This window comes from Colletes gigas, unplaced genomic scaffold (genome assembly GCF_013123115.1).
Source record: "Colletes gigas isolate AHSC1104 unplaced genomic scaffold, ASM1312311v1 Colletes_gigas_Sc00029, whole genome shotgun sequence".
Lineage (NCBI taxonomy): Eukaryota > Metazoa > Arthropoda > Insecta > Hymenoptera > Colletidae > Colletes > Colletes gigas.
This window is the reverse complement of record NW_025106658.1, coordinates 1,877,194-1,902,883: the sequence shown is the minus strand read 5'-3', so window position 1 is coordinate 1,902,883 and position 25,690 is coordinate 1,877,194. Positions and strand designations below refer to the sequence as shown.

The following is a 25,690-nucleotide window of genomic DNA, read 5'->3' as shown; positions in this document are numbered from 1 at the left end:
AGTGATAAAAGACTGAAGACGCTTCGCGAGGAGTGGTATTGATATCCCCCGAGTCCCTTACCTGTACCGTCTATCTGAATCGCGGTGATACTTTAGGCCGGCGGATTGTCTCGGTTGCAGCATCCTAGGGATGTACCTGTTCGGGGGTAAGTTTTGCATGTGGGCGGACCGGAGTCGGCCCTGCACCTGTGCCGAGGTGGTCTCGCGGCACCCAATGTGTCGCTGTGATCGCAAACATTTCAACGACATCGTCTGGGCACTTGTCACGGTCTTTCAGGTACCACTGTTCCTCCCTCTTACACCAAAAAACACTGTATATTGCACCAAGTATTTATTAAGCACACGGGTACCAACCCCCTCTTCCCTACCCAGTAACCATAATCTATGTCTGTATCCGTGTCTACGTCTGTATTTTTATCTACGTCCATGTCTACATCTATATTTATATCAATGGCTATATATATATAGCTATGCCTATGTCTATGTCTATGGGCCATGTCTGTGTCTATATTTTCATCTGTGCCTATATCTGTCCACATCTGTCTACGTCTGTATGTTTATACATGTCTGTCTCTGTCTATGTCTATGTCTATATCTATGTCTATATCTATGTCTATATCTATGTCTATATCTATGTCTATGACTATGTCTCTATGTCTATATCTATGTCTATGTCTCTATGTCTATATCTATGTCTATGTCTCTATGTCTATATCTATGTCTATGTCTATATCTATATCTATGTCTATATCTATATCTATGTCTATGTCTATGTCTATGTATATGTTTTTGCCTATGCCTATGTCTATGTTCATATCTATTCTGTGCTATATGAGTTTCTATATCTCTATCAGCATCTATATATATATCTATATCTATATCTCTATCAGCATCTATATCTATATCTCTATCAGCATCTATATATATATCTATATCTATATCTCTATGAGCCTCTATATATATATATCTGTATCCATATCTATATTTCTGTCTACATCTGTACCTGTACATTTATGTCTTCATCTGTACTTATATGTACATGTCTACACGTGTGTATGTAGAGAACAGGGAATCGTACGCTTTGTCTGGGTTAATACCGAACAAAAAGGAAAATTGTCGTTGCAACAGAGTGTCTCATTTTTAGTAGTAAACTAATATTCCAGGGCAACTTATCATTTTAAAGTGTCTTAAATTCTTTAAACGACGAACAAAGACTAGTTGAACTGTGCCAATTACTTGTGACTTTGTTGGCTAATTAATTGGAGATTAAAATCGGTTACCCTGTAGTGGGCACTTTTCACACTTGCCACAGAAGAGCTCTCGATGTACCTATTTATATTTTCATTGTGAGTGACAATACTGTTATTAATTTTTTACTACTTTACTCATTTATAAAGATGCAAAGTTTCTTCTCGAAAAGCATCAAATTGTAGCCCAGAAAATATATCAAACAGGGTTTAAAATAAATAGTTACTTTCAAATAAATTATTCTATATTAGAAATTTGACTATTAACTAGCTTAGGCTTGGAAGACAATTTTGTTTACAATGGCAGAACGTATTAGTATGCACAGTCTTTGTTTAACGTGTACAAAATTATTGTTTTTGAATTTTGTTGATCCGCCAGTTAAAAGATGAAGCAACATTTTTATAAAATAAAATTAAAGAGGTTTGCAGAAGTGCAACCAGTCACCAAATGTAAATGGAATACTGAATATCATAAACAAGCGTTTCCCTAGGAATTCATACGCGTACAAATGTACTTCTGACTACGAAATGTACGTTTCTGTGAAATGCACTTTGCAGCGGCAATTGCCTATTTCGTTCAATATTATCCTACAAAAGGGTAATTGTATACACGCTGTACAATAATCTCCGCATAATTGACACGGTTATTCCCCGGGCAATTGAAACCGAAATTACCCTTACGCAGTTTATGTTTCTCTGGTGCAAACAATTCACCGAAAATTTGTTTATTTCTCGTTGTATCTTTGTGAAATTATTATCGATATATTTAATTATAAGTGAAACGAATCCTGAAAAAGTTCTCGCTTGAAAATTAATTCGAACAAGATCGTGAAAATCTCGTTAATTCGTCGACAATATCCCACGAAAATTCATTTTCACTTTATATCATTTACTTCCGGTATTTTCTATTGAAATTTCACCTGAAAATAAAATGGTGGATTCTTGGAACGAAAACTTACGAAATTTACGAGTGCACAATATCAGTTATTCGGAGATTATTATGCATATTTCCTCGTCTACAGTACAGGGTGTTCCTAAAATAAGAAGTTCAACCCTAACTACGGATTTTCAAAGTCAATGTTTACGTACAATGTTCACGCCTTGAAATTTCTGTACACTTTACGCTGTCGTTAATTTCTCTAATTTTATTTACATTTTTTTTTAATTCAATAATAATATAAATACTCTAAATAAAAATATTAACACTTTACCGACCGGTAGCGATTGATTATCGGTCGGTAAGCGTTGGTCGGTAAAAAAGTTGATTAATACGCTATCGGTCGGTAAGCGTTGGTCGGTAAAAAAGTCGATTAATATATTATTATTATATTATTCTAATTTATTCGATAAATACATTCCCTATTATGCTATCTAACATTTCAAATTATATTACAAGTTTCATAAAAATTTTAAGGCGTGTTATCTCGTCGAATAAAAGAATCTTAAAGAATCTCTCCATCATTTGTCCCCATTCTAATCAAGTTAACTAGCTCTTTTCTCATCATTATGCGTATTTTTACGAGGACCAAACTTAGGGGAGGAGCTAGTAGAACATAAACTAGAGTGGGGATGATTCGTTGGCCTTCGTTTCGCGTACAGACAGTACATATTGTCTCCGTATCATCAATTCAACGAGAACGTGCTTTCGAACTTTTATCAGACTGATTATTTCAGCTTTATGTTAAGAACACCTTGTATATCACGTACACGAACCGTGTTACATAGTGTAGTGTGTCGTTTAACCGCTCTTTCGCTACTTCACGTTCCACTCGTTTTTCTTAACATTACATGTCACGTAGACACAGACGTTTCTCTTCCCTGCTTCCTCCGTATACTCTACTTCCGTCTACTTCCGCTCTATATATGGCGTAATGGAGAGTCGTTACAGATTTATCAACGTGCTGACGAGTTTCTCTCTTTTTCTTTGTCCCTCTAACACCGATGTCTGTCATTTTGTGATAAAGTGTGAGTCAACGATGCATTTGTCGCGAGATTAACCCAATTCGTTGCAGACCGACGTAGCTAATTGCTCGAATTGTTATCTTGCCATTTTTTATTTTTTTATAACTAATCGCATCACGGTGTTATTTGTTGTTACGTAATGGTATCCTTGCAATGGGGAAAAAAGGACCACGGTCGAGCAACCACTTTTAACTTTAATCGTGCATTGAACATAGAGAGAAATTCGTGGTGAAATTGGTACGAGTATGTCTAATATTAAAAAAAATACGAGACGATACCGATCGGTATTATTTGTCACGTTTTTGTACAGCTTTCGATTTCATAGAGCTAGTTGACTGCAACTAGTTTCGAATGTAAAAGTATTGATTGAGAACAGTAGCGAATAACGTTTGCTTATTTAATGTTTTATCGTTAATTAGAAGCTCTGCCTATCGTTCGTCTCGTGAATCGCAACGAGAGGAAGTTTACGTAACGTACAGCTTGGGATTTCTCCTTTTCCTTTTCACGTAGATCTTGACCCAGGAAGACTGGAACGTTGTGCTTTTCAACGGGATGCAGAAAACCTCCCACTGGGCGGCCCTTTACTTCGTCGCGCTGATGACCTTTGGAAATTATGTCCTCTTCAATCTACTGGTTGCTATCCTTGTCGAAGGATTCTCCTCGGAGGTACGCCTAATTATTATTTAACACTAAATCTAGCGTTAAGTCACTGGGTATGTTTAATGAAAATCTTTGTTGACTTTCAAAAATTGCCTGTTAATTTCTTTGATCAAAAATATGCGATTCTTTGGGTTATTTGGTCACTGCTTGGAGTTTGTATTCAGCACAGTACGTTGGGACAATGTATGTGTGTACTAGGCTTTAGCAGCCTTGTGCTATTAATTGATATTGATCCGATTATAGCTTTCCCGTTTACTATGACCCATTAATAGTTCTATTAACGATGTAGCTATTATAATTGTTGGAATGAGGAAATCAATAATAAAACGATGCTCGAACGAAGGTTACTTTCTGTCAATTTTTGACTGAAAAAGTGCACCTTTTCAGAGGAATGAGAGAAGGGAACGGGAACAAAGAGAAATGGCCAAGCTTGCTGCGAAAGAAGCAGGAATGGGAAGCGACGAAGGCTCCTCCAGGATATCGAGATCACATTCGATCACTGATAGCGATACTTACACTCAGGTATGGAGAAAAAAATGGCTGCATGGGTTAGGTCTGGGTTAGATCTGGGTTAGATCTGGGTTAGATCTGGATTAGATCTGGGTTAGGTCTGGGTTAGATCTGGATTAGATCTAGATTAGATCTGGGTTAGGTCTGGGTTAGGTCTGGGTTAGATCTGGTTTAGATCTGGGTTAGGTCTAGGTTAGATCTGGCTTAGATCTAGGTTAGGTCTGGGTTAGATCTGGGTTAGATCTGGGTTAGGTCTGGGTTAGGTCTGGGTTAGGTCTGGATTAGATCTAGATTAAATCTGGGTTAGGTCTGGGTTAGGTCTGGGTTAGATCTGGGTTAGATCTAGGTTAGGTCTGGGCTAGGTCTGGGTTAGATCTGGGTTAGGTCTGGGTTAGGTCTCCCATTGCATAAAAAAATGCAGGTAGTCTTGTATTAAAATCATGACGACCAACAACAAATAATGTATACTATATCAAGCTAATATCGGATAATATTAATAAAAAAAATTGAAATAGAAAATCTAACCTGAACCTAATACATCATATTAATTACTAGGTAGAATAGTTAGGTCTGGGTTAGGTCTGGGTTACAACAAATAATGTATACTGTGTGTCAAACTAATATCGGATAATATTAATAAAAAAAATTGAAATAGAAAATCTAACCTGAACCTAATCCATAATATTAAAATTACTAGGTAGAATAGTTAGGTCTGGGTTAGGTCTGGGTTACAACAAATAATGTATACTGTGTCAAGCTAGTATCGGATAATATTAATAAAAAAAATTGAAATAGAAAATCTAACCTGAACCTAATCCATCATATTAATTACTAGGTAGAATAGTTAGGTCTGGGTTAGGTATGGGACAAGAGATTTTTTAAGGATTTTTTAAGTAAAATTCAAGTCTTCCACTATGTATACAAACGAAGACTGAAAATATTCTTTTCACAAGTTTTGGAATTTGTCTACTTTCGTGATAGAATTTACTATATTACTATGTTTCTACTTTTTGAAATCCATCATCCAGAGATCCACATGTCAGAATAATATCACATGCATTTAAATAAAAATAATTGACCCTTCTAATTGTTTCCATTAAATGGGGAATGGTTCGACCACTAATTGTCATTAATAATCGAATTTTGTTTCACATTTTAAATAAACGTTGTTCCTCATTGTTGGAGAACAACGATATCCGAATGAATGAAGTACGGCGGAGTGACGTTGATATTATCGATCTGTGATAATGAGTTTTTTGTTTCCTCATTAATTGTTTTTTGTTCATTCTGTTCAGTTCGTTCTGTTTTGTATCTTCGTGTCTAATAAAATTTATATATTGCTGCTTACGCTAAAGTCCACTGTTATTATACTGTTAATAAACCAAGTTCAACACTCATGGATTCTTGTATAATATCCAACAGATTTATAGAAGTTACAGAAATGATCGGTGACTAAATATTGCACAATTTAGCGAAACGAAGTATTTAAATAAAAGAGAAGATTGTTCTGGAAATGCAGGATCGAAAGAACTCGTGGCAGAGCGCGGAAGAGCTGCGCAAATACAAAGACAACAACAGCAGAGAAAAGCAAAACACCGTTTGGAAGAAGCAGATGGACGAGCCAAAGTGCAACATACAGAAAGAAAATAAAATGATGGGGAGCGCGGGACAGCCGCCCATAATCACCCACACAGCAGCCACCCCTCAAGATTCACCAAACACCACCCTCGACGTCGGCTACAGAGACTTGAACTGTCAAGCTGTTTACCCAACCGCGGCCCTATCGATCGAGTCGATCGATCGTTCGGGTGTAAGTACACTATTTCAATTAATATACCTTATTAACACTAGATTTACGTTCATTGATCGCACGTATATTTATTGATACCTTTCATGTCGACGATTACCTTACAATACGATTTTTTTTTTAATTAGAATATGTATTCATGCCATTGCATCAATTAAATTCAACATAAGTTGTTAAAAAATAATATTTACGCGTTCTGCAATTTTAAATATGGAATCAAACATCCGTCAAATTGACGGCTTCCGTAAATCTAGTGTTAAAGGAGTAAGATCACTGTGTAATTTTCAGAAGATCGATTTCTTAAATTCAAGGTGTTAAATTCTTAGATATTTCGTGAAAATTTTCTTTTTACAGAGCCAATGTAGCATACCTTCGGGATTGTTGAAACTACCAGACGTCACGAACAAAATACCAACCAAAAACCTCATCGCTGGACAGTTTCCCAGGCGAATAAGTCTCGTTACTGCTGCTGTTAATCCCGCGACACGAGAATCGTCCAGTTCCAGGTACTAAAAGCAAGAAAAGCGAACACTTTCTCTGGTTTTCCATAATTCAGAATAGAAGTAGAATAGAACTTTTTGGAACGAGCAAATACAGTGTTCAAAAACTAGGAGACAATTAGAAAATAGACCTGACACCACGTATTTCTTCAGATGTTGCTCATTGAGACCGTGAAAATTACGAAAGGGTCTTCTATGGGACAACCTAACGCGATTCGAATTTTTAATAGAAACTTTTACACGACATTGATACAACTTCGAAGTTATTCCATCGAAAGTGCGTGGAAACTTCATTTTTCTTCTGGTTACAGTCCACCAAGAATACAGAGGGGTTATTCATGGAAACTATCGCGGCCATCTTTGACCAGGAAACGCTGGTCGCAACCGGAAGACGAACCCCTTGGACGAGCCACTGTTTTGAACAACGGTCGAAGCGCTCTTCTCGGTTCTAATTCAACGTAAGCCAAGATTCAACTAATAAATATCAAATATCCACTAAATATTATTGCAACGAAATTTCCTGCAGCTTATAATAGAAGGAAACGTTTGAAACGGAAGTTATACTTTGTGAAATGAATTTTCAGTTTCAACGGCGGATATCTGCACGGTTCGATACGAAACGACACGCAAAGTGACACGCCAAATAATCGAACGACCATCCTAACCAGCAATAATCGTAGCCTCAGTCCTAATAATTCCATTGGAAGTCGTAGCTCTTCCATACGACGCTATACAGCGACGCCCAATCAGGTAACTGGATTAAATTATAAAAGAAAATTACTATATATATTTCAAATACAACATTTTGTATATATGTTACCGTGAATGACCGAAATTGGAGAATGTCAACTTTCACCGGTGAATGTCAACAGATACCAAATACGTCGGTGAAAGATCGAATATTTCATTACATTGTTGTACATTCGGACCCTCTCCGGTGTGTGTCGACAATCACAGATATGCTCTGGTGGAGGTCCAAAACAGAAGAGTCAAAAAACAAGCGACTGGCTCTCTCCTCCCAAATCCTTTGTTCTGCTCGGAGTCAATCAGCTTTGTCAGTCTTATGCAAGCTTTGATAACGCGAGCAACGTTTTCTTAATTTTTTTTCCGATACCCTAATTTATACTAAATGGATACTGCAGTAAATCGTGATCTTTTTCTAACCCAGACCTAACCCAGACCTAATCCAGACCTAACCCAGACTTAATTCAGACTTATTCCAGACCTAACCCAGACCTAACCCAGACCTAACCCAGACCTAACTCAGATCTAATCCAGACCTAACCCAGACCTAACTCAAATCTAATCCAGACCTAACCCAGACCTAACCCAGACCTAACTCAGATCTAATCCAGACCTAACCCAGACCTAACCCAGACCTAACTCAGATCTAATCCAGACCTAACCCAGACCTAACTCAAATCTAATCCAGACCTAACCCAGACCTAACCCAGACCTAACCGAAATCTAATCCAGACCTAACCCAGACCTAACTCAGATCTAATCCAGACCTAACCCAGACCTAACTCAAATCTAATCCAGACCTAACCCAGACCTAACCCAGACCTAACCGAAATCTAATCCAGACCTAACCCAGACCTAACCGAAATCTAATCCAGACCTAACCCAGACCTAACTCAGATCTAATCCAGACCTAACCCAGACCTAACCGAAATCTAGGGTCTGGGTCAGGTCTGGGTTAGGTCTGGATTAGATTTCGGTTAGGTCTGGGTTAGGTCTGGATTAGATTTCGGTTAGGCCTGGGTTAGGTCTCGGTTAGGTCTGGGTTAGGTCTGGGTTAGATCTGGATTAGATCTCGGTTAGGTCTGGGTTAGATCTAGATTAGATCTGGGTTAGGTCTGGGTTAGATCTAGACTAGATCTGGGTTAGGTCTGGGTTAGATCCTTTCAGAAAGAGAGGCGAAAAAGTTACGTCACCCTTGTGACGTTTTATAGCGACTGAATTACGGAGAAGAAAATATAAATCTCCAACATATTCAACACTCACCATTAGTGCATGGTGAATGTCAACATTTACCGGTGTAAGTCAGAAATGAGGGTGTTTAGCAAATATTTCGGTCATACACTAAGCGACTATGTGAATGTTGACATTCACCGGTGAAAGTCGACATTCTCCAGATTTCGGTGTTTCACTGTAACATATATACAAAAAGTTGTATAGTATGCTAATGGTCTATCCTTCTATTTCACTTTTTTTTTTTATAAATTACACACTCGAAAAATGCAAATTCAAAAATCTTTCTTTTAATGGAAACGTATACTCTTCTTTACTCGTATCAATTTCTCTAAACACCCTGCGTGAAACAGTATTAGGATACGTTTAAAGAATCACAATATCTATAAATCTACAGATCTATAAATTTCGTGAAAGATGTTTCACATATTAGTTACACTAGCGAACGTAAGAGGTATCTAGAATCAACAAGACTCGTTTTCGTCTGTCAGAAACATGTCGCCACTGTGTGAGCGAGTCTAACGTCTGTGATATGTGTTTTAAGATGCGTTGGATCGGCGATCTATCGCGCAGAAACTCGCTGCGCGGTTACGAGAACGTTCAGTCGCCGACGAGAAAAACCTTGCCTCTGGACGAGGTGCCAATCCAATGCTCAACGGCACGTACAGTCAATAATTTGTCGATGGAGACTGGTCCACTGCCTAGAATTAAACAACTTCCTGATCAAGAAGACGACAATCCGCGCACAGACGACCAGGCGCCTCCTTTGAACGGCCACGGAAGCGCGAGTAGTATCGAGAGAATTAAAAAGATCTTCATGTTCTTCGAACCTAAAGGTTGCCTTAAAGAGCGCGATGATTATTCGCTCTATCTTTTTCCGCTAAATAATAGGTAAGTTCATTTAAATACACGGTTAACTATCGCGAGATTTTGGGACCCAAATTAAAAATTAACCATCGATCATTGAAACGCCTTTTGACTGATTTCGTTTTTAATGTTTCGTGGAAATGAAAATGATTTATTACTTTGATCTCTACGTCCAAGTAATTGTTTAATAGAGCATTCGATCGAAGTAGTTTACGTATGTATTGTTTGGCGTTCCAGGTTTCGTGTTTTCTGTCGAATGTTGGTCGATCAAAGATGGTTCGACAACGTGGTCCTCTTTTTCATTGGTCTGAATTGTATAACGTTGGCGATGGAGCGGCCGAATATACCACCAGACAGCGGGGAAAGACTTTTTTTAGCGACAGCGAACTACGTTTTTACTGGAGTGTTTGCTGTCGAAATGTTCATCAAGGTGGTCAACTATTTATGAGAGAAAATCGATTCTCAATAAGGGGAACAATTCGTTTTCACGAGTCATTTATCGTAGGTCGTTGCATCTGGTATGCTGTACGGCTCGGACGCTTACTTTACTTCTGGCTGGAACATTATGGACGGAGTTCTTGTGATCATTTCCATTATCGATTTATCAATGTCTCTACTTTCGTCGAGTAGTCCGAGAATATTTGGAATATTGAGGGTATGTTCGTCGTTAATAAAATAGCAACCCCTAATTCTTGAAGCTTGAAAACAACGTTAATAATAATTTTTAATTATTTTTAATTCAACCAAGAGATTATTTCCATCACATTTTTTAGTTATCCTCCTTCTCTGTACATTTTTCTATACATAATGTACATCAGAAATCTTTTTTTTATCATTTTCTATCAAATCTTATACAAGGTGTTCGGCCACCTTTGAAAAATTTTAATGGGAGATTCTAGAGATCAAAATAAAACGAAAATCAAGAATATCAATTTGTTGATTGAGGCTTCGCTAAAAAGTTATTAATTTTTAAAGATCCATACTGACCGGAAAATTTTTCGGCGAAAAAAAAAATTTCAAATCGATCTGGAAAAAATATTTTTGGCTGTGGGGGTCAATTACAAGTATTTTTGGTGATTAGACATACTCTCGAAATCCTACGCACTTTTAAGAAAAAAATTGGAGAAGGTGTGAAACTTTCGACAAAATTAAAAATTTTCAAATCATTTTGGAAAAATTATTTTCGGTTGCAGGGGTCGATTACAAGCATTTTTGGTGATTAGATATACCCCCGAAATCCTAACCATTTTCGAGAAAAAAATTCCTTACTGAAATGTCTGACCATGCGTTGATATGTTTCACTGAAATATCAGGCGAATGTTTAAAACATCATAACTCTTGAACGGATTGAAGGATTTTAATGTTCCAAACGGCAAACAACGCGTATTTTAGTGGAGAATAGGTAGGAATCGCAAAAATATTCAAAAAGTTGATCCTTGACCCCGCAAAATGAGGAAAACCCCCATAAAACAGGTCCAATTTTCAAACAGCCATAACTCCTATAATAGTGAATGGATTTGATTGAAATTTATTTCTGAAGTAGAGCCCATGGGTACCTACAAAAAAGTATTAGACAACTTTTCTGTAGGACGTCAAACAAACTTACTAAAAATAAAAAACTGATTTTTAAGGAAAATCGACAGGGGGTAGGTGCCTAAATTTTCCGGCGAAAAAAAAAAATTTCGAATCGTTCTACAAAAATTATTTCTAGATTCTGGGGTCAAATACAACCATTTTTGGTGAATAGACATACCCTCGAAATCCTACGCACTTTCGAGAAAAAAATTCAGGAACGTTGACAAATTTCTCGGCGAAAAAAAAATTTCAAATCGTTTTGGAAAAATTATTTTCGATTAGGGGGGTAAATTACAATCATTTTTCGTGAATACATATACTCCCAAAATCCTACGCATTTACGAGAAAAAAATTCGAGAAGATATGCAATTTTTCGACAAAATTAAAAAATTTCAAATCGTTCTGGAAAAATTATTTTTAGCTAGGAGAGCTAATTACAATCATTTTTGGTGAATAAGCATACTCCGGAATTCCTACGCGTTTTCAAGAAAAAAATTCGAGAAGGAATAAAATTTTTCGATGAAAAAAAAAATGTCAAATCGTTCTAAAAAAAATATCTTTTGCTAGGACAGTTAATTACAATCATTTTTGGTGAATAGACGTACCCCCAAATTCCTACGCGTTTTCGAACAAAAAATTCGAGAAGGTATGAAATTTTTCGACAAAATTCAAAAATTTCAAATCGTTCTGGAAAAATTATTTTTGGTTTCAAGGGTCAATTACAATCATATTTGGTCAATAGACATACCCCCGAAATCCTCCCCACTTTCGAGAAAAAAATTCTGGAAATGCCTAAATTTTTCAGCGAAAAAAAAAATTTCAAATCGTTTTGAAAAAATTATTTCTAGATTCTGGGGTCAAATACAATCATTTTTGGTGAATACATATACCCCCAAAATCCTACGCATTTTCGAGAAAAAAATTCTGGAAATACCTAAATTTTTAAGCGAAAAAAAAAATTTCAAATCGTTTTGAAAAAATTATTTTTGATAACAGGGGTCAATTATAATCACTTTTTGTCAATACACATACCCCCAAAATCCTACTCACTTTCGTGAAAAAAATTCGAGAATGTGTCAAATGTAATTAATAATTTGAAACAATAATTTTGTGAATAACTGTATTTCTCTTATTAAAATTTAGTCGAGGGTTGACCGAACACAGTGTGCACAGTGTCTTTAATTATTTGTGAATCGTTATTTCGCAGGTTTTTAGACTTTTAAGGTCGCTGAGACCATTACGGGTTATTAATCGAGCTCCTGGTTTGAAGCTTGTTGTTCAGACATTGTTATCCTCTTTACGACCTATCGGCAACATCGTTTTGATATGCTGTACTTTTTTCGTAATCTTCGGTATCTTGGGCGTGCAGCTCTTTAAGGGTGCCTTTTATTATTGCGAGGGGCCTGATATACAAAGTGTGCGCAATAAGACGGACTGCCTAGCCGACAAACGAAACGTTTGGCAGAATAGAAAGTATAATTTCGACGATCTCGGGAAAGCTTTGATGTCGCTGTTCGTGCTTTCGTCACGCGATGGATGGGTGAACATCATGTATACCGGTCTCGATGCTGTCGGTGTCGATCAACAGGTAATTAAAACAAATAACTCCCTCAACTTAATTGAAAATGTTGAGAACAACCGTTCGAGTATTTTGGAAAAATTGAAAGCGTTAATTCTCTGGATCGCCACAGGATAAAAAGCTATCACGCTTCGTTCTGTTACAGCCAATCGAGAATTACTCAGAGTGGCGGCTGCTGTACTTTATAGCTTTCATCCTACTCGTCGGTTTCTTCGTGCTTAATATGTTCGTAGGCGTTGTGGTGGAAAACTTTCACAGGTGTCGCGAGGAGCAAGAGAAAGAGGAGCGTGTTCGAAGAGCCGCCAAACGGGCCTTACAAATGGAGAAAAAACGGCGAAGTAAGGGACCCTAATTTCGTTACAGTCGAATCAAACTTGATTGGTCAATCTGTAGTTTTGCAAACAGAGAATAAATGGCGAAGATAGCTGTTCCCTATCCTCTAGCTATTAGTTGAGTTCGACCTGACGCAGTCAAAGTGTTAAAGAACTCAATTTAAATTTGCAATTTGGCCAATTCTAAAACGCAGTGGTTTGGTGAGATCGTTACGTTGATGATTCGTGTTTCAGAGATGCACGAGCCACCTTATTACACGAATTACTCGAAATCCCGGCTCTTCGTTCATAACGTCGTGACGTCTAAGTATTTCGACCTAGCAATCGCTGCGGTAATCGGCCTGAATGTTGTTACAATGGCGATGGAGTTTTACATGATGCCGAAAGCTTTGACTTACGCTCTAAAGATATTTAATTATTTCTTTACCGCAGTCTTCATCCTCGAATCCTTCATGAAGCTTCTTGCTTTGGGTCTGCACCTTTATCTTAAAGACAAGTAAGCCAATTTCCAGTGCTTCTAGGTGAAAAAAACACGATCTCACGTGTTGCACTGAAAACGTCTCCTTTCAGATGGAATCAGTTAGACGTAGGAATCGTGATACTCTCGGTGGTTGGCATTGTTCTCGAAGAAGTGGAGTCGAAAATCATTCCGATCAATCCAACCATAATCCGCGTGATGCGGGTTTTACGAATCGCAAGAGGTAAAAGAGAATTTGATGTGCATTCTAAATAGATCGATCGATTTACCTAATCGAGGGATACTTTTTCACAGTTTTAAAACTGCTGAAAATGGCGAAAGGAATACGAGCCCTTTTGGATACGGTGATGCAGGCATTGCCGCAAGTCGGAAACCTGGGTCTGCTGTTCTTTTTGCTCTTCTTCATATTCGCGGCTCTTGGAGTGGAACTTTTCGGTCGTTTAGGCAAGTACCACATACATACGCTTGCAATTACCCTAGAGCTTTATAATTTCAGTAATGATTATCAAAATAAGCCCTAGTAATTGTTTCCGTTAATACGAGTTACTTCGTTGTAGAATGTAATGACGAAATGCCTTGTCAGGGACTTGGTGAACACGCCCACTTCAGTAATTTCGGTATGGCATTTCTGACGCTGTTTCGTGTCGCCACCGGTGACAATTGGAACGGTATCATGAAGGACACTTTAAGGGACGACTGCGACGAAGCAGCGGACTGCGTGAAGAATTGTTGCGTCAGCACTATAATAGCTCCGATTTTTTTTGTAATATTCGTGCTGATGGCGCAATTTGTTCTCGTGAACGTCGTTGTTGCGGTGCTCATGAAACACCTAGAAGAGAGTCACAAACAAGTAAGGGCCTGACAGAGAAACTTTCAGGTTTTACACTCGTCACGTGAGGATTATTTAACGTTTGTTTGTTAGATGGAGGACGAGCTCGACATGGAGACGCAGCTGGAAAGGGAACTAGCCGCGGAACAGGAAGAGCTGCTGGAGGTGGAGGAAGAGGAGGATGAGGACGACGTTGAGAAACGAGAGAGAGATGGCGAGGATGTAGGGGACGACGACGACGTCAGAGAACGCGAATCCATTTTAGTGACGAACGAGAAGATCCCGGTGAGCAGGCCCGGCCTCGCCAAAGTCCGTTCCTTGCCTGCGAATTTCATTTACAATCCACCGCGAGAGAGAAGTACAGATGGTACGTTTCCATCGATTCCATATTTCAAGTTACAGAACTCTGTGACAATATATTTTGGCCTGAACTGTGTTTCTCGACTATGTTTCCAGATGGATCCTCCATGTCATTGTCGCGTCGCAGCTCGTATCATCGTCCTAATTCGAGACCGTCCAAGTTCAAGTCAAAGCGTCGACAAACATTTCATTCGGGCCATCAGCAAAGAAGATCCTTACTGCCGATGCACTTCGAGGTCGCTGAAGTTTTCGAGAAGCCTGTGAGCAACCTGAGCGTTCCTCGAATTATCTCACAGCACACCTACGGCACGGCCAATCGTGATCACGTGCAACGTCAACGGTTACAGGTAAAATCTCCTAAATATTGTTGAGGATCTATCGTTATGAAAGATTGAACTTACATGCAGGAGAAAATATGGTTTATTGGAAAGTATAATAATGGATATTACAAGACACGGACGCGAAAAACTAGACATTGAAAATATATCTATTCTCAACAAATATAAATAAGAACGAACAATCTTTTCTTCTTGTATACACTGTTCTGCTCAACATAGAAATGTTTAAAACCATACAATCTAGTTATCTATTAAAGAGAATACAAAAATTTAAAGTATAAGATGCTTTTACACGCGAAAAACGTCGAAAAAATCGGTTTTTGATTTTTCCTACTACGGCGCACCCTACCAAAAAATCGGAAAAAATTCAGGGCGATAACCAATGACAATACGCATTTACAGTAATTATAGAAATCTAGTGTCTCGAAAGCTTCAATACGAAATCGGTATTTTTTTGCGTTTTTAATTTTTCACGCCTACGATTTGGAATCGAAAAATCTGAAAAAATTCAGGGAGATAACCAATGACAATACGCATTTACAGTAATTATAGAAATCTAGTGTCTCGAAAGCTTCAATACGAAATCGGTATTTTTTTGCGTTTTTAATTTTTCACGCCTAGGATTTGGAATCGAAAAATCTGATAAAATTCAGGGAGATAACCAATGACAATACGCACTTACAGTAATTATAGAAATCTAGTGTCTCGAAAGCTTCAATACGAAATCGGTATTTTTTTGCGTTTTTAATTTTTCACGCCTAGGATTTGGAATCGAAAAATCTGAAAATATTCAGGGAGATAACCAATGACAATACGCATTTACAGTAATTATATAAATCTAGTGTCTCGAAAGCTTCAATACGAAATCGGTATTTTTTTGCGTTTTTAATTTTTCACGCCTAGGATTTGGAATCGAAAAATCTGAAAATATTCAGGGAGATAACCAATGACAATACGCATTTACAGTAATTATAGAAATCTAGTGTCTCGAAAGCTTCAATACGAAATCCGTATTTTTCTGTGTTTTTTTGCGTTTTCAATTTTTCACACCTAGGATTTGGAATCGAAAAATCGGAAAAAATTCAGGCAGATAACCAATGACAATACGCATTTACAGTAATTATAGAAATCTAGTGTCTCGAAAGCTTCAATACGAAATCCGTATTTTTCTGTGTTTTTTTGCGTTTTCAATTTTTCACACCTAGGATTTGGAATCGAAAAATCGGAAAAAATTCAGGCAGATAACCAATGACAATACGCATTTACAGTAATTATAGAAATCTAGTGTCTCGAAAGCTTCAATACGAAATCGGTATTTTTTTGCGTTTTTAATTTTTCACGCCTACGATTTGGAATCAAAAAATCTGAAAAAATTCAGGCAGATAACCAATGACAATACGCATTTACAGTAATTATAGAAATCTAGTGTCTCGAAAGCTTCAATACGAAATCGGTATTTTTTTGCGTTTTTAATTTTTCACGCCTACGATTTGGAATCAAAAAATCTGAAAAAATTCAGGGAGATAACCAATGACAATACGCATTTACAGTAATTATAGAAATCTAGTGTCTCGAAAGCTTCAATACGAAATCCGTATTTTTCTGTGTTTTTTTGCGTTTTCAATTTTTCACACCTAGGATTTGGAATCGAAAAATCGGAAAAAATTCAGGCAGATAACCAATGACAATACGCATTTACAGTAATTATAGAAATCTAGTGTCTCGAAAGCTTCAATACGAAATCGGTATTTTTTTGCGTTTTCAATTTTTCACACCTAGGATTTGGAATCGAAAAATCGGAAAAAATTCAGGCAGATAACCAATGACAATACGCATTTACAGTAATTATAGAAATCTAGTGTCTCGAAAGCTTCAATACGAAATCGGTATTTTTTTGCGTTTTTAATTTTTCACGCCTACGATTTGGAATCAAAAAATCTGAAAAAATTCAGGGAGATAACCAATGACAATACGCATTTACAGTAATTATATAAATCTAGTGTCTCGAAAGCTTCAATACGAAATCGGTATTTTTCTGTGTTTTTTTGCGTTTTCAATTTTTCACACCTAGGATTTGGAATCGAAAAATCGGAAAAAATTCAGGCAGATAACCAATGACAATACGCATTTACAGTAATTATAGAAATCTAGTGTCTCGAAAGCTTCAATACGAAATCGGTATTTTTTTTGCGTTTTTAATTTTTCACGCCTACGATTTGGAATCAAAAAATCTGAAAAAATTCAGGGAGATAACCAATGACAATACGCATTTACAGTAATTATATAAATCTAGTGTCTCGAAAGCTTCAATACGAAATCGGTATTTTTTTGCGTTTTCAATTTTTCACACCTAGGATTTGGAATCGAAAAATCGGAAAAAATTGTCAAACACGTATCTCAATAACCGCAATGCACCAGATTTTTTTCATAATTTTTCTACTCGATTAAATAGGAGAAATAGCCAGAAATTCGTTAATCCGAATTTTCTCAATAACTACCCTTCTAAACAAGATAGAGGGTTAAAATTTGGCACAGAACGTTTTTTCTTGATGCTCTATCGATGGATCCATCGTATGTCACATTTCGTTCAAGGGCACATTTGACCCCCTTATTCGGCTATACCCTTTAGGAAATCAGGAAATTTCCCTGACGCTCATTTCAAGAATCATTTCTCTACAATTTTCGATAAAAACATTTACACTAGGTGCTTTCCTCAAGTTCATTTCAAGAATCATTTACAATTTTCGATAAAAACATATACACTGGTTGCTTTCCTCAGGTTCATTTCAAGAATCATTACTCTACAATTTTCGATCAAAATATTAACACTAGTTGCTTTCTTCAGGTTCATTTCAAGAATCATTACTCTACAAGTTTGGATAAGAACATGTACACTAGTTGCTTTCCTCAAGTTCATTTCAATGATCATTACTCTACAATTTTCGATAAAAACATTTACACTGGTTGCTTTCCTCAGGTTCATTTCAAGGATCATTACTCTACAACTTTCGATAAAAACAATAACACTAGTTGCTTTCCTCAGGTTCATTTCAAGAATCATTACTCTACAATTTTCGATAAAACCATTTACACCAGTTGTTTTCAAGAATCATTTACAATTTTCGATAAAAACATTAAGACTAGTAGCTGCATAAATCGTTAAAATAGTGAATAATCTATGTTCGCAGGCAACCAGCGAGGCGCAAGAGAACAAGTCCCTGTTGAGCGTGTGCAAGTCACCACCGATGACTCCGGCCGGTTTAACGTGCCCAAAACTGAGCAGCGAACGTTATCTTCTGCCAACGGCCAACATTTACCCGTCCAAGGCAACGTTAAGTCGCAGAGCATCGAGCGATACGCAATCCCAGCCGGAGGTTTACGCCGGAAACGACACGTCGAAGAGCACGGGGAAGTCGGAGGATCCAAAGATGACGGACGATCTCGACGTGCAGTCCGTTATTAACGAAAGGAGACCGTCCAAGCTGAAGAGCGGAAGTTCGTCGGTAGCGTTGAGCAACGTGGCGGATCAATACGGTCCATCGAGTCGGGCCGGAAGCTACGGGCGCATCTACGTTGCCGAGGAGAGGTGCGATGAGCCATTGCCGATCTCTGGTAGCAATATAAGCGATAGCGCCGTGGTCTACGTGCCGGAAACCGTTTGCGCCACCATTGGCTCCGATGTCAGAATATACGTGGACGATACCGACTCGACGAGCAGCAACAATCATCGTAGGAGGATGTACAGCGACGAGACACCGGATGCATCGACAATGGTATCCTCGATCGCGAAAACGCGCGAGGAAACTGACGAGACGGAAGTGGACGAAGAGAACAGGTCCGAGAGATTCGATAGACCGTCGGATCCTTCTTAATCGAGGAATAGAAACATCGTTCTTCGCGTTTGAATGGTTCAAAAAGGTATAAATTTTTATGCAACTGTTAGCCAACCATGGTATCCACGGCGAAGTACCATGGAGAGTGCTGCGGAGGGTTCAACTGCTGGGCTCTAAGAAAGACTGTAGTGCATGACAATATAGTCGTTATATTCTAGTCACTTCGTCGCCGTGAATTTGCCAAAAAAAAGATGGAAGAAACCGCCGAGAATTAGAGAACTTTAGGGTGATGGAGGAAGAGATTAAACAGCACACTCTTTACCACCGAATGGAGAAATGTAATAATCGCGCGAATACGGGAGTAATAATTAAACTATTCAGCACGAGCGTGGGCAGCCCGTGGCTCGTACAAATAATGAACTAATGAAAGCGCGCTAGCGATAAACGCAAGTATAACGCACTTAAAACCTATGACAATCTATTATTGCCAGCGGAACTGGTTTTACGTTCCGGAAACGTTACAAAACGTCGTGTGAGAGAGGTCGATTACGTAGGAATTGGTAGAAAAGAAGAACGACGTAGTCTGCGCCGATAATTAGAGGATATAGTAGCTATTAGGTAGAATCTGTCGAGTCTACGCGACAATTGCAATTAATCGGACCACACTTTCTCGCCTTTCCTTTTTCTCCAGCTCGATGAAATTAAACGCGTGTCGTTCGCAGGGGTGTTTCGAGAAACCATGGCGGATCGTGGTAGCTCTCGACGATGGAACGAAAGGTGCCAAAAAAAACCCGATGAAAACGGTCGTTTACCGAAGTGCCAGAAAAAAATCTAGATAAAAAAGAACATTTTTCGGGAATAAAACGTAGCGAAGATTTTAGCTGTAAAGAATATAAAATCGTTAACGGAAAAAAAAAGGAAAAAAAAAAAAACACTAGACGTAAGACGTACCTTCATATTGAATATTTTCAGAACCAACGTACCAGTCGAAGGAAAGGGGAGGAGGGGGTGGGGGTGGAGGTAGGGGGAAGGGTGAACAAATATTGTTACGATTGGCTAAAGTAATAACGGCCAGTTCGTAGTTTAGTCGATTATAATGGTATTTTTGTCTCTTTCGCTACCCACTGTACATCTTAGTCGAGTTCGCGGTAAATGTGATCAAGACCTTAAGACTAATCCGACGTTGTGATAATCTTTAATACAAATTGAAACTCGTACAATCAATCCTTATTATCCATGTCAATTGGTTCACACGACAATGTTTCACGTGGAAAGCTATGTCGAGCCAGCTGCCGTGTACTTCCGGATAAATCCTGCGGCGACCAACGATCGTGGAATGCTCTCTGTTTTCCTCTACGTTTCATTTACGCGTTCTAGAACGTTCTTCTCGTTAACATCTGTGATATACTTTAATCGTAGTGTATTTCCTATAACGGCAAACAGAACATCGGTGAAATAGCGACAAGTAAACAACAACAAAGGAGAAGCAACAATTAGACATGTAGCTGATTTTTTAATAAAAAAAACGAAGACACGTGTAATGCCTCTGGGTAAGAAAATACACGAAATGTATAATATTCTGTGGGTGAACAGACCTTAGGTACAAATCTTAGATATCGTTGGAATTCGTTCGAAGGGACAAGAAATCTTTGGTAAATATGTATCTGGGAATTAACAGCTTCCATGCTTTTAGCTACAGGGTGTTTTATAAATATTATTCTAATAGAAAACTCAGCGCACAAAGGTAGCAAATACACTTCGAGTACTTCAATGATTCTCATCGTAATTTCTAAACTAATCAACTTTAAGAAAGTATACATTATCGATTAGAAAATGTTTTAATTCTTGCCAATTTTTATTATTGAAATTTCTTATAGAATTATTAGGTACTAAGTTAGGCTTATGATTCTTTGGTTGCTTTAATCGATGGTTTTTTATACGATCACCAGAATTAATCTTAAGTTCGAAGATCTTCGAAACTATTAATTTCCAAAGATATGTTCACTGAGACTTTCCTATTTCTTTAAACGAGTTCTATCGAACTCTAACGTTTGAACCATAGTTTATTTACGCCCATGTTATGCATCGTCGGTGGAAGAGATAGGGTAAACTGTCCCTGAGACAATCGAGTTGATAAATTTAGTAAAACACTACTATAATTACTAAAAGTGCAGTTCTTTCTCTTTCACTTTTGGTTTACGTTTGAGAAAAGAGCTTTTACTTTGGTAGAGTCGTGACAGGGATTAGAATCGATTGCTATAACACGATGTAAAGTGTGTTTCGTGGTAGAGATCGTAATTTTCAGCGTTTGACGAGACTATAACGTAGGAAAAGTGTCTAATCTTTGAATGTAGATACAGAATCGTTGGGTCTCTTCCACCGGCGCTACGCATACTATAATAGGAAGCTCTACTGTACATACATACACTTACGAATATTCTACATACTCTACACTCGGTGTGGTTTATTTTGATACTACCGCGTGCGGTAATATTTAACGATTGTCGGAATAAATCCAACAAAAGAAAAAGAAGAAAAAAAATAAATAATAATAATAAAGTAAATAAACTCTATGCCTTCTAACGTTGACGAACGTTGACGAACCTTCGTGCGGTGGTGGTGCCCTCGCTACGATCAAAATAAATGGCAATCGGCGCCTCCTTTTCGTTGACTTGAAGTTATTGTGTATGTTGCCAGGCGTAAACGAGCGCTGTGCGCCACGTGACAGAGTCGAACGATCGGTCGACCGATCGCGAGAATCGATCGATCCGTGTTTCCGTTCTAGGATCGATCATCAGCTGCCTGTATTTAAACCGTAACTTGGATCGTTCGATAATCATAGCCGTAGCGAACTATTACTAGTAATAGTCTCTCTGTGTAACCGATTGAATTGTTGATCGAGACAGCTGGTAATTGATACCGCGAGACGGTCGATTCGTTTCACCGAAATCTGTTAAATCGTTTTATCGCAACAAATCCGTCTGACTTTCCCTTCGATTGATCGATCGTGCTGCCCTGGACGCAGTGGACGCGGATAGTCGAGTAATACCATCCGTTTGAAAGGTCTGGGTTAGATCTGGATTAGATCTGGGTTAGGTCTGGGTTAGGTCTCATTTACACTGTTGTAGTATTTTGTAATTTCCAAGTGTATGATTTGGTTTGGTTTGGACTTGAAAGAATGTCGAGTGAGACTTGACGAAGGTGATCCTGAGATCAAAATTGATGTCGAATCACACTCGACATAGGAGTGCAAAGGGTTAAGATAATTTAGATTATTAACTAATCCAGACCTAACCCAGACCTAACCCAGACCTAAACCAGACCTAAACCAGACCTAACCCAGATCTAATTCAGTTCTAATCCAGACCTAACCCAGAGCTAACTCAGATCTAATCCAGACCTAACCCAGACCTAACTCAGATCTAATCCAGACCTAACCCAGACCTAACCCAGATCTAGTCTAGATCTAATCCAGACCTAACCCAGATCTAATCTAGATCTAATCCAGACCTAACCCAGACCTAACCCAGACCTAAACCAGACCTAACCCAGATCTAATTCAGATCTAATCCAGACCTAACCCAGAGCTAACTCAGATCTAATCCAGACCTAACCCAGACCTAACCCAGACTTAATTCAGGTCTAATCCAGACCTAACCCAGACCTAACCCAGACCTTTTAATCGGATCCTCTTAGATTCCAGTGTATTCGCATAATCATACGCGCGCGTCTCTTCGGCACCACGACCGAATCTCGATAGCTCGATAGCGTTAGACGACTGATCTCCGAATTATAGTTTACTTTAGCCACGGAACGATCGTGTTAAACGCGTGAAAAATTCGCCGATCAGCTGCACATGTATCATTAGCAAAGACAGAAAAAAAAAAGTATGTAAAAAGATAAGGAAATTCTCTAATCTATGTGCGCACCAGAGCGGGCGGTATACCTCTTATCCGCAATAAGAAGCTAAAGAAAAAAAAAAAAAATAATGATGAAAATGAATCGATATAAGATGAATCAAGGTTATATAAAATATTATATCACGTTTCTGTGTGTGTATATACATTTACGCGTGCACATATATGCGTGCGCGTGTCCTGTCGCGTGCATGCACGCATACATGTGTATATAGTTACGTGAATATAAGTACAAGAACGTAATCAGAATTATAACGTGTTATTCAGTGTACTTGTTGCCGCGTGCCTCTCGAGTCTGTTCTTCGCCCCTAGGGAAGGCAGTGCGTAATCGTCTATTTAAAAAAAGAAAAGAAAAAAAAAAAGTACAGCAAAGAAAATAGAGGAAGAGATGGTTAAAAGAAAAAGAACACGTTTAAAAACGACGGCTAGCCGCCGTCAGAAGTAATGTGCTATTTTAATTACAGCAGTTAACGTGTACCAGGCGTGGTCCACGCGACCGCCGCGAAGAAGCGTCCTTTATGTCTGCCCGATATGCCGCGTATGTCTGCGTATACGCATTTTTTTTTCGGTTAGTATAGCCCACGTGGACTCGAATTGAATTTGGAACAAAAGATGAGAGAGAGAGAGAGAGAGAGAGTGAGAGTGAGTGAAAGTGAAGAGGGATTTCTGGTGGGAAAAGAGGAGGAACGAATGAGCGTGTGCGTGAGAGTGTGAAAGTGCGAAGGAGCTCGATGATAGAGACGTAGAACAAGACTAAATATGTACAAATGTAATAAATTAAATGACGATTACGTTGAATTGATCTATCGATTGTTTATTCGCGTAATTTTTACCCGGTTGGTTCATTCCGACCCTTTGGAAATCATTTCTTTCTAGTAATGACACAAATTTTAATTTATTTTTAATTAAATAACCAATTTACATAGAATCGAACGAACGTAATGTTTGGAATTATATGTATAGAATGTTGTTTTTTCAAGTTTATTCGTAACCTTTCTCTTTTATGAAGCATATTTTTTTCTTGAAATGTGCATTTAAAAAATCTGTATAAATATATTCAGTAATTTTAATATGAATATGAATACTTGGGACTTTAACTTCGTATGGAGAATTTACAAGCTACGTCGAAATTTGTGTAATTTTCATCGGAGATAGGATAAAGACACTCTTGAAAGCGAATTTTGTTTCATAAATAATCTAGTTTTATCGCACAACAGTCGTACGATCAGTAGGAATTGATGAAACTTCTCTGAGTATATAGGGTCAAAGTAAATTGCAAAATAAACATAGAAGATAGCATAAATTATAATAGTTTTTATAGTCATTGGATAGGGGATAAAATACCCTTTAAAACGAGCGTTTGTAGAAGGTGATAGTGATATTAGTTCCGGAGAGATGAGGATTTTAGTTTCAAGTCGATCGCGTCAAAGTAAATTTCAAAATAAACATAGAAGACAGCAAAAATTTTAGTAGCTGGTATAGTCATTGGATAGGGGATAAAATACCCTTTAAAACGAGCGTTTGTAGAAGGTGATAGTGATATTAGTTCCGGAGAGATGAGGATTTTAGTTTCAAGTCGATCGCGTCAAAGTAAATTGCAAAATAAACATGGAAGAAAAAATAAATTATAATAGTTTGTATAGTCATCAGATAGGGGATGAAATGCCCTTTAAAATGAGCGTTTGTACGAGTCGATAGCTTTATTAGTTCCGGAGATATAGCGATTTTAGTTTCAAGTCGATGCGGTGGCTAGTTTCGGAGATAGGGTTTGTTTACGTTTTGTTGCGCTCGCGAGAGTTCATTGATAAAGCGCGCGTAAAATAGTAAACAGTGCGTAGTAAATTCTTGGAAATACTACGCGGAAGTAGGTCACGTCAGTCACGACTCACGTGCGACAAAGAGGTCCAGCGCGACGCGTCAGACGAAGACAGAGATAGTCAAATTAAGAAAAATACCCCTTTACATAAATTACGATATCTCGAAAACGGGTAGTCCGATCGACAAAAACCAAAAACCGTTTTAAAGGGGAAGGTTCACCGCTGCCAACGGTGGTTCAATAATTAAGAAAACCCTAGTAGTTTCGGAACTGCACGCGTCCAAAGTTTAACTATTTTTAATAAGCGTTAATAGCCTTTTCTAAGGCGGAGACTGAGAAATTGAAAATTACCTTTTCATTTAAATTACGATATCTCGAAAACGGTAAGTCCAATCGACAAAAACCAAAAGCCATTTCAAAGAGGAAGCTTTGCCACTTCTAACAACACCTTAATAATTAATAAAACCCTAGTAGTTTCGGAACTGCACGCGTCCAAAGTTTAACTATTTTTCATACGCGTTAATAGCCTTTTCTAAGGCGGAGACTGAGAAATTGAAAAATTCGCTTTCACATAAATTACGATATCTCGAAAACGGTAAGTCCGATCGACAAAAACCAAAAACCACTTCAAAGGGGAGGCTTTGCCACTTCCCACACTGGCTCAATTACATAAAAAACACAAATCGCTTTGGAGCTGCACTCGTGTAAAGTTTTAGATCGTTTATTAAAATATTACTATCGATAAATGAATTATTCGGATGATTTCATTAGTAAAAATTCTACTAAATGTTTTTAACGTAACCAATAATGATTGTTTCATGGAATTTCCTTTGCTATGATAGTCGATTTAGCCTCTATTTTCATTTCAAATCACGAAAATATTTGTGAGCGATATAAGCAATGATGGTAATAGGAAGTATATATATCTTTATTTATTATACGATAAGGTATACATAATACATACACATGAAGACACTATCCAAAGCAATATTAAATTATTGACTATGCTACGTGAGTAACCTTTGAGTTTTCTTAGAGCCAATCTCTTCGGAGTCTTGTCGAAATTTCTATTATTTATTCAGAGTCGTTGATTAATTAGGATGAAA

At 37.9% G+C, this 25,690-nt stretch overlaps 1 protein-coding gene across 1 annotated transcript in view; it reads left to right on the top strand.

The window, feature by feature from the left end:
- LOC122401832 (voltage-dependent T-type calcium channel subunit alpha-1G) overlaps nucleotides 1-19,103 on the top strand; it is a 96,742-nt gene extending 77,639 nt beyond the window's left edge. The window contains exons 18-36 of the mRNA XM_043404214.1: nucleotides 121-277; nucleotides 3,720-3,875; nucleotides 4,257-4,391; nucleotides 5,899-6,189; nucleotides 6,541-6,692; nucleotides 6,998-7,144; nucleotides 7,271-7,436; nucleotides 9,205-9,551; nucleotides 9,765-9,957; nucleotides 10,033-10,182; nucleotides 12,310-12,690; nucleotides 12,827-13,019; nucleotides 13,248-13,509; nucleotides 13,584-13,714; nucleotides 13,786-13,935; nucleotides 14,049-14,341; nucleotides 14,414-14,687; nucleotides 14,777-15,027; nucleotides 18,207-19,103. Coding sequence (XP_043260149.1) covers nucleotides 121-277; nucleotides 3,720-3,875; nucleotides 4,257-4,391; nucleotides 5,899-6,189; nucleotides 6,541-6,692; nucleotides 6,998-7,144; nucleotides 7,271-7,436; nucleotides 9,205-9,551; nucleotides 9,765-9,957; nucleotides 10,033-10,182; nucleotides 12,310-12,690; nucleotides 12,827-13,019; nucleotides 13,248-13,509; nucleotides 13,584-13,714; nucleotides 13,786-13,935; nucleotides 14,049-14,341; nucleotides 14,414-14,687; nucleotides 14,777-15,027; nucleotides 18,207-18,890 — 4,513 coding nt within the window. The 3' untranslated portion in view covers nucleotides 18,891-19,103. The remainder of the gene's footprint in view (nucleotides 1-120; nucleotides 278-3,719; nucleotides 3,876-4,256; nucleotides 4,392-5,898; nucleotides 6,190-6,540; nucleotides 6,693-6,997; nucleotides 7,145-7,270; nucleotides 7,437-9,204; nucleotides 9,552-9,764; nucleotides 9,958-10,032; nucleotides 10,183-12,309; nucleotides 12,691-12,826; nucleotides 13,020-13,247; nucleotides 13,510-13,583; nucleotides 13,715-13,785; nucleotides 13,936-14,048; nucleotides 14,342-14,413; nucleotides 14,688-14,776; nucleotides 15,028-18,206) is intronic.
- The last annotated feature ends 6,587 nt before the right edge of the window (nucleotides 19,104-25,690 follow it).